At 42.8% G+C, this 9,828-nt stretch overlaps 1 protein-coding gene across 1 annotated transcript in view; it reads right to left on the bottom strand.

Moving 5' to 3' along the window:
- PTPRC (protein tyrosine phosphatase, receptor type C) overlaps nucleotides 1-9,087 on the bottom strand; it is a 118,984-nt gene extending 109,897 nt beyond the window's left edge. Inside the window, exon 1 of the mRNA XM_015416947.1 lies at nucleotides 8,932-9,087. Within this exon, the coding sequence (XP_015272433.1) occupies nucleotides 8,932-8,998 (67 nt within the window). The 5' untranslated portion in view covers nucleotides 8,999-9,087. The remainder of the gene's footprint in view (nucleotides 1-8,931) is intronic.
- Between the last annotated feature and the right edge of the window lie 741 nt (nucleotides 9,088-9,828).

The raw sequence follows: 9,828 nt of genomic DNA, 5'->3' as shown, positions 1-9,828 counted from the left end.
GTTTTGGATTGCTAGTTATTGGGGCGGGGGGGGTACGTGCATATCTGTCCTCACAGAGGAGGGAGAGCTTGTACCTGAATAAAACCTGGTCTTAACGGTGCCATTGGACTGTTTTGGACTGGGGGACGGGGGGGGCTCTGTAGCTTACCTGGCTGCTTCTTGCTCTGACTGAGGGCTGCTGGAAGCAGCCTTGTTGCATGTGCCCACCCCCTGGGCTCTTTACTGCCGGATCTCTGCTCCTGTGCGCTCCTGCAGGAAATGACCCCTGATCTTCACTACTCTGAAATCAGCTGTTGCACCCCATCTCCCAGCTCACTTTATGCCCACTTCACCTGACCTCCATGGAACTCTGCTGAAACAACATGTCAAAACCACATTTTTAAACAGTAATCACAAATGTATGCAATTTCAGAGTTTTTTTAGAAAAAAAATACTATTTCTTCTTATGGATATAGAGGGGCAATTGGATACTATTTCTTCTAAAAAGAGAGTGACAGAAAAATAACTTAGAGCAGAATGACTTCAGACACTGAGCAAGAATTTTTGATTTAATATGATTCTCTGTAACTTCAAAAAGAAATGGTTGATTTGGAACAACAGCCTTTGGTACTGCCCGGAATATCTTTGATCGTGTATACAAACAGGCTCAGGCAGCTGGACAGTTTAGTTTTATTTCAAGCCAAATAAACGCCCATCAAATTTCCTAGGCAGGCATGGAGCAGAACAGAAAAATCAAGCATTGTGGCTCCTTTCCTCCACTGGACAGGGTTGCCAGGTATCCGGTTTTGAACTAGACAGTCCAGTATTTTCCTTTTCTGTCCGGTAAAGAAACGGAGAAAATACTGGACATATAAATGCCAGGTATTTTCTAATTAAGAAAGCCTCCAGCCATTTCAGTCAAGCTCCATGAATGGGCCCTTCCTTTCCCTGTAACTTGATGATGACACCCCCACCCTCTTGTCCTTCATCACAGCCAGCAAGGTTTAAAAAGAATCAAGTCTACCATTCAGCGGCCAGGCAGGACTCTCCTGGAGAAATCCTATTGGCTCAACTGAAGAAAGCTGGAAAGGGAGAACCTAGGATTAGGCACTGGAAGACTGTGTGACCTTGGACCCATTACACACTTTCAGCCTAACCTACTTCAAAGGGTTGTTGTGAGGATAAAATGGAGGAGCAGAGAATGATGTATGCCGCTTTGGGTCCCCATTGGGGAGAAAAGTGGGGTATAAACAGGGCTATTTGGGGGCAGGAACACACAGGAACGGAGTTCTGGCTGGCTTCAGAGTTGGCCATGCCCACTACAGCCAAAACCTCTGCGTGCGTGGCTACAGAGGGAAGGCCTGGAGAGTGACCCCCCGGCGACTCCGAGGCGGGCAGGTCAGGGTGGCCCTGGAAGGATCGGGGAGGCATTTAAATGCCCCCCCTTGCCTTCCCTGGCATGTGTGCCTGGGCAAGCCAAGGGAAAGCATGGGGTTTGTGGCCTAATATGCTAATGAGCTGTACTGTCAGGGGTGTGGCCTAATATGCTAATGAGTTTCTACTGTTGGGTGTGGGCTATTATGCTAATGAGTTCCTGCTGGGCTTTTTCTACAAAAAAGCCCTGGGTATAAATGAAGTAAATAAATTAAACAAACTCTTCTGCACATAGAAAACTAGCTGTGAAGGAGAAGGGACAGGGCATTTTTTCTCTTTTTTATCGCACGCACATGTGTGTGTCAGAGAGAGAGAAACAAATTTTTATCAGGTATATCCGGTATTTCTGTTGAAACCGTGTGGCAATCCTACTACCAAAGATGACAGCTCTTTTCACTTCATTTAAATCTAAAGGCATATTTTGTTTTCTACTTGGAAAGTACAGCTTCCATAAACTCACCTTCTGGATCCATTTCTATAGTGGCTTCTCCCTCTCCACCCACCCCAGCACAGACGCTGGAACACTCTAAGAACATTGCAAGACAAAGGAAGGAAGGAGAGTCCAGAAACAGGACACATACACTTATCTACAGCAAAAACAAGGAAGTATTCAAAGATGCTGGAGAAGACTGGATTAGTGTTTCTACTCCTGGGGTTCTCAGTTTTGTTGAGCCTGCAGAATTTTTGTGACAGAAGACGCTACCACATAATGGCTGCCATGGGGTAGGGACAGTCATGAAATGCTGAGAGATCCTAAGCCAAGTAACCTCCTATGACAGAGACAGCTCTTTCCACATGAGTGCTCCCTCCAGATGAAAAGGTGATATTTCCTGGGCTCTTCTGAGGCATCTGCACCAAAGAGGTGAGGAAAGCCAGGACTGGCTCTTCTCTTTGGCAGAGAGATACTAGTTGGTTTAAGTTTCCAGAGAAAGTGGAGGGTTTGCTGCTCCCTATGTAGCTGAAATCCTTTGAAAAACAGAGGTATTAAAACGTCAGCATCTATGGCCTGAATTAAACATTACATGTAACATGTGATCACCCCTGGGGGCTCGCAGTCAGATGGCCGTTGCAAGTTTCCCATGGGAACTCAATTGGGAAGTGCCATAGAGGCCCAATTTGGATCATGACCAGTGAGGAGGAGGAGGAGGAGGAGAATTGGATTTATACCCCGCCCTTCACTCGGAGTCTCAGAACAGCTTATAAACTCCTTTCTCTTCCCCGCCCCACAACAGACACCCTGTGAGGTGGTTAGTTGTGAGCTGCGTTAGTGTGAGCTAGCTCACAGTTTTTTAGCCTAGTTCAGGAGGGGTAGCTCCAGAGCAAACTAATTTATGCAGTAGCCAAATAGCTTGCTCACAACTTTAATGCCAGTAGCTCACAAAATAGAATTTTTGCTCACAAAACTCCACAGCTTAAAGGGAGCATTGAATCACCGTGGGGTGGCAGCTTCAATCTCCCCCCCCATGCCATTTTCCTGACCCAAAATGGCCACAGGGCCTATTGGAAGGGTCTGCACATCCAAACAGCCCCCAACAGGCAATAATAACCCCAGGGCTGTTTGGAGCCTAAAAATGGTACAGGAAACAAGTCTGAATCTTCTCCTACTACTTGGCTTTTGTCCACTTCTTTGGACCTCTTTTCAGACGTCCTTTTTTTAACTCTTTGGAAGTGACATCAGTGCACGGGTGCAATGCCAGTGCGCAGCCCCATTTCCTCCCACTTGGCTTGGGACCTCTAAATGTTTTGGGAGACTTGGGACTACTCAGCCACCTTGAGCTTAGAGAAAAGGTGGGGATATAAATATTTTAATAAATAAAATAAAAATTAAATGTTTTTATTAGCCCTACCCCCAAGATAGCCGTTAGTGAAGGTTTCCTCTACCCTTCCTCAGAATTCCAAAAGTGTCTGAAGGCTCAACAAGACTGAGGACCCCGGGTCTAGAACCGCTAGTCCAGTCTCTTCCAGTGTTTTCTGATTTTTTCCTTTCTTTGAACTGTGGATTAACTAGTCAGTCATCTGGCAGAGAACCTTTTGAAGCACCCCGGTTTTGGTTTTGTTTCTGTTCCATTAAAGTCACTTTGGATTTTTCTGGCATTTTACTGGTGAAGGGAAACACATTGGCAAGCACCAAGTTAGTGGCTTCTTTTCTTTTGCAGTTCTTTCCAAAGAAAACTGATCCTCCTCCTTAGAGTAATTTTTACCCACACCACTGAATGGACTTCTAAGCCTCTCACTGTAGTTGTGCATGCGTGGAAGGCAGAAATGATACGCAGGCACAGCTCTTGTCAGTTTCATTCTAAACCTGAGTGAGAACAACTATGGATATGATGAAAAAATTGGGATGGGAGCGTTGTGGGCAAGCAGAAAGTGGGGGAGAGTTGCGCATTGTCCCAAGAGATGTCATGATTGGAACTGCAGTGGAGTCTAGTCATAGAACAGTACAGGTGGCATAACTTCTAGAGCCAGGAAGTGGAGGAGTATGTTCTCACAGAGGTGGAGGGGGGTGATGACATTTCAAGTGGTAATGCCATACTTTGTGACTAGTGGCAAAGTACATTAACTGGCACAGGGAAGATTCCTGAGTGATCACTAACACTCCTGAAAATGCATGTGCACTTTTGGTCCAAAAAGAGAGGAAAAAGTTAGGAAAGAAAATTACACAGATCAAAATGTTTTGGGCTATTTTCTTCTATATATTTTCTTTATTTAATAACAGAAGGTTAGGTGGGTCTGGAGTCTTGTATCCCCCATGTTAGGCATGCAAAGTTCAATGCAGGTGATGGAAAGCTGAGTGGGGTGGGAGGGTGACATGGCTCTGTGCACTTATACACACACAGGCACCTCTGTCCCATAGAATATCCAGCGCAGCACAGCGGTTAGTGTGTTGGGGGAGAACTGGAGAGACCCAGATTCAAGTCCCCATTTTGCCATGATTCTTGCTGGGTGACCTAGAGGCAGTAACTCTCTTTCAGCCTAACTTTCTTCAAGGGCTGTTCTGGGGGTTAAACTGGAGGTGGAAGGGCTGGGAAATAAAGCAGCCCTGGAAGAAGGCCTTTGTGGCACTACAAGCCAGGCTGCAGGGGCCACTCATCCCAGCAGCTCCAGCTCATCCAGCAATACAAGAGACAATGACATCATGAAGTGTTGCTGATTATATGAGCCAAGGTGTGCCTGAAACACTGGTACAGTTTGCTGCATCTTGGCTGTGCTTATACCGGGCCACCAATGGCCCTCTAGATCACTAGCCCACTGGGAGATTTCTAAGTAAGCTAAATGGCCAGTCCACCCCAATAACCACATATTCTACACTGAACTCCTTGGAGGAAAGATGGGATAAAAATGTATAGATGGAACAATCTGGGGAAAGGATTATTTTTAGAGACTGCAAAAATATACACACTCACTGAAAAGCAGATTGACCTGCTTAAGAACACGTGCACACAACATTAAAAAATTCCCTTAAGAGATGGTAAGCAATAGAAACTATCTTCTTACCTACCTCACAGCTGCAAAAGAATATCATACTATTTCAGCACTGGAACATTTCCTCAATCTTTGTCCCTTGCAGGATTTCTATAGCAACAATTAGTTAGGATAGCACATGCCTTAGGCAGCTGCCTCATGCAGACAAAGGGGATGAAAATCTGTCTTTTGAAGAAAACTATTGTCATACACCCTCCCTTCCAACCCCTTTCCATGCCTTCTCTGTTAGACATTGCATAAAGTAACAATAGAAGTGGGCTGCAGAGACAGACACTGGCCTAGTCTTGCTAAAGAAAAGAGAACAGCAGGCAACTGGAGAAAGTCAGTTATAAAAATGAAGAGAAAAAAAGCAAAGAAATGCACAAAACAGAATTCTGTTCTTCGGCCTTTACGGTTCAAGACCTGGTCATTTTCATATACTATATCCAATGGCTACCTACCTACCAGCTGCTCTCAAGAGCTATTTTGACAATAATTTTAAGTAAATGTATGCATTGACTTTCGCATACATAAATGCTGAAGAATAAATCTAGAGAACAGCCAGACTGATGAAGATGAAGGCAAAATTTGTGTACCTCTCTAAGATGGTCATTTCTACAAGACATAGACAGCAGTTATGTTTAGTTAAGAAGATATCCAGTTTAAAAAAAACACAAAGAAATCTAAAAGCTACTGAAAACAATAAGTTCAGAAAGCTAACAATGATGACTGTAAATTTTGTTGGTGCAGACAGTTTCCACACTATGAGACTTTCACACTGCTGAAAGACTTTTCCCCCACAATGTGCTATAAGTAGAATTGAAATGAGGACTCCATTATACATTTGATACACTGTTATCTGCCCAATAAAAAACCCAGCAATATCTGTCCCCGTAAGCATGACTCTATTATTATTTTACTTAGAAATAAAATCAGTAAATCCAGTTCAACAAAGGTTCAACTTCCCTTTGCAACTGGCCTTTTGCAGGGCTCATACAGATCACTCAAATTAATCTTGGTCCTTCTATAAAAATTAATCTTGGTCCTTCTATAAAATGCAATCTGCAGGCTTGTGTAGCCTCAGTTTGCCTCAGGGTTGTGTAAGGAAGGAAGAGGGGCTTTACCTCTTAACTTCCACTTGGTGTTGCTAATCAAAATTGAGTTCCCTGCCTTATTAAGCATTTTACAGGGGGAAATATGCATTTAAAAGGAAACCTTTTTTCCTTTAAAATACTAATAGTGGAATAGCACAGACAAATTTTAATACTATAATCAAGTTGAAGTTGCAGAGTTTAGTCCTCTCTCCCTTCCCTGCATGGACCAAGATCTGTGCTTACTGCCCTCAGCTGTCTGAGCTCTTACCTCTTTTTTCATAGTGGGGCATCTAATTGTGGTGCTAAATTAATTGCTTCCTGTTACCTCATGGTGGCCCCTCATGGATCCACCCATGAACCCTGAATGGATCCTTAATTACTTTGGGGGCATGCTGCTGCTGGGGGGGGGGCTAATTACTGCTTTTCCCTTTGGAGCTAAAGGGATTCTTCATTAATTTTATTTTATTTTTCATGTTTGAATTTTGCTGTTTTGACAACAAAAAAAGAATAAATGAAATATTGAGAGAAAGGCATTAATTAAAGCATCTTCATTTCCCTCCCCTATCACAACAAGAACTGGTTAAGATTTAAGAAGCTATTAATTAGCTGAAAGCAGCAGATGTTGTTCTAAAAACATGAAGAGCAGGAAGAAAATTTAAGGGGACTATAGTCCTAATAATGTCGTTTTGTCAATCCACATGTGGACTACAATTACAATTTAAATTTTAAAAAACCCCCCAAACATTTAAAAAAAAAAAAACCACCCAAAAAACCACACAGAGAAAATGCAGATACAATTTCACAACAGCAACATTGTCTGGATTCTCAGTCAGCATCAGGTATCTCCTGCAGTCTAAACAGGTAGAGTGGAAACAACTCAAATAGATGCTGTCATTGTATATAAAACATTAATGGTGGGATCAGGAATTCTTCCCTCATTCTCCATTTTTATGTTTTTAAATGTAAAGTCTCCAAATGATGTAAACTCAACCACGTTTGGCAGTAGCTGAGACCAGTGAGGCCTCTTCAAGGGATCACTAAATGTTACCAGAGAAACAGGGGTTCCCAAGTCCTTGCTTTAGTCGGAGACTGGGGTGGGGGGAGGTGGACTTGCATAGGAGAAAAAGCAGATGGGAGTACTGTGCTTCACCTTTCACAGGTTCCATCCCCTCCCCACCCCTCTGCTACCCAGGTGGGCTCTTAAACCAGAAGTTAATTCTGCTGGGATAAAAATAGTCTCCTGGGAGCACTTGCAGGAAAGAACAAGCAGGTGCAGGGCAAAAGAAGCATACCTCCATACTGCCCATAAATGTTATCTTGAATGTTCCCTTCTGCGGCCCTTGAATTCCTATTAGCTGGACCATATGGGGTTGGGCCCAACTGTACGCTGATCTTAGTTCTGCTCTCAGATATTTAAGTCTTGAGGATAATAGGGAACTGGGGCTACTGAGATCCTCCATCATTTTCCCCCCATGTATTTTGCAGGAAGCTTTGGTGATTTGCTAAAAATTCAGTATAGGGACTGTAGGAGTTGAACACCTTATGAAACTTCTAGGTTGGGGTGGCAATACAAAAGGTAGGAAGGCTTTGTTTTCTAAAGTAGAAACACTGTGTCACTAATTATAACACTGACGATCAAGTATTCTCTTGACAGCTACAATTCTATTCAATATTATCCAACTATTTGATAATATCAGATTAACTCAATATTTAAAAGACAATCTGTGGTGCAGTGGAGCTTGAAATTTGAGGAACTAAATACAGGATCTGAGATCAGGGAGTGGCTCAGAAGTTAACAGAGAAGTCCTTTTTACAGTCGGCTATAATATTTTTAAGTAAGCCTCAGAACAGGTTGTTAAACATAAATATATAACTAGCCTTTGGGGTGATACATATATATGTATGGAGTCACCGAAAAGAAGTTAGTCAGGCTGTCTTCTCAATAAGGAACCAAGTCTCAGTTCTGTTAGCATTTCTTTTAAAAATTCTAATGCAATTAAAGATGTAATTGAAAGAAAACCCTTGCAAGCTGCTTTCAGAAGCACATTCCTCCGGGGGGTGAGGGGGTTGCAGCAATGCAGGATAATGCAGGTAAGCCTTGACAAACACAAGATAATGTATGGTATGGAAAACCTAACTGCATGGTTTTGGGACCAAGTTACACTGAGATGAGAGAGCTCCCTGTGAAGTTGTCTGTACAAACCTGTTTGGAGCTGTAGTTTTTAGGTGTCATATCTTCTGAAAAATATTTTGACTTGTCTGCTCAGGAAGATATTGCATAGGATTCTGGACCATGCCCAAAGAGCAGGGATCCAAATAGTGAGCATGGCTTAAAATGCTCCCAAAGCATCAGCAGTGATAATCAAACCACTATTCAGAGCATCTAATTGACCATCATTAACGTGCTTATCAAGGAAATCCTTTTATGCTTCCAAAGCACCTCAGGCTTCCTAGGAATGTAAATGTTTTAAAATATTATTTATTAAAATACTTATATCTAACCTTTCACACCATCAATGGCAGCTGAAGAATTGATGAAATTCATTGGGCCTTTTAATGATTCAACATGATTTTGATTTCAAGAAGTGGTTACTGGGTTGCTGGAGATACACCCTATTATCTCTAGGGTTTTATATTTTTCAAGGGAGTATGCCTTATTTGGCCCAGTAGTCTCAGATGATACCAACATCACTTAATCCAGTTAAACTTCCATCACATCTTCTACTCCATTTTAAAACTGCACAAGCCACAAACCAGGTAGTTCTCATTATGCCCTGAAACTTCTTCCCCCCGTCCCTCTCTCGTATTTTGCACCAAACATCCAACCAGACGAAGAGTTCTGGAAAATTCAAAAGTTTGCTCGCTGTTCTGTGGTATTTTTGTGGGCCTGGATCTAAAGTTATTACATGGCACGCCTGCTATTTGTGGTACCAAAAAGAACAAATGAGCAGTGGTTACCTACCGTTATCGACAGCGTCCGTGTCCACAAGGGCCAAGCCAAACACCAAGACTTTAAACCACAAAAACATGGTTATATCCAGGTATCAGAAGTATCCTTACAAAACAGCATGTGTGTCTGTCTCTGGAAAGCAAAATAAGTGTTATCTCTGTGTCGATTTCTCGCCAACATCCAAATCAAATGTGGAATATGCTAGGCACATACATTGCAAAGCCGCCTTATCATCCAGAGAGCAGCTTCCTCTGACACCCAAGACTAACCACTTGCTGTTACGCTGTAGAGCCAAGTGATGTCAGAGACCATTTTATCCACTTCTCTAAAAAACGCCACCTTTTTTTTTTCGGTTTCCAGGAAGCCAAGAGGGTTTTTCTTAAGTTGCTGCAGAGTTGCTCTGACTTCCTACTTGAAATAGATAGCTTCAGTTCTGAGGAACTGAGAAGGGCTCACTTTCAAAAAGTGAAATAGTTAAAATGCCTTATTGCTGTGGAGGGAAAGAAAGAACTAAAATAAAAAATAAATTTTAAAGAATTTCACCACAGGAAGAAAATGCATTTTTTCCCACAGCACTGAACTGAGTGTGTCAACATGTTTAACCAGCTTGCCTCCAACATGGCTACAACAGAGATGAACAAATCTCAATTCCCTATAAATATGATGCTAGCGCAAGGGACACAGTCCACCCTAATGTGCACAGAGCACTTACATGCAACAGGATCACAACATAGCCCTGGCCCTCCTCTCTGTGTTGTCCATTATGAGAAACAGAAGGCCTCTGTACCTCTTTCATTATCTTCATCCATGCCCTCTGTTCTGCTGGAGTACAAGTTACTTCAACCTCAGAACTCGAGCAACTTGCACGAAGAGGAAGAAGAGGGCTGGGGGGGGGATGTGGTAGGCACA

Source organism: Gekko japonicus, unplaced genomic scaffold, assembly GCF_001447785.1.
Source record: "Gekko japonicus isolate JY-2015 unplaced genomic scaffold, Gekko_japonicus_V1.1 scaffold467, whole genome shotgun sequence".
Lineage (NCBI taxonomy): Eukaryota > Metazoa > Chordata > Lepidosauria > Squamata > Gekkonidae > Gekko > Gekko japonicus.
The sequence above is the reverse complement of the archived record's forward strand: the minus strand, read 5'-3'. Positions and strand labels throughout refer to the sequence as shown.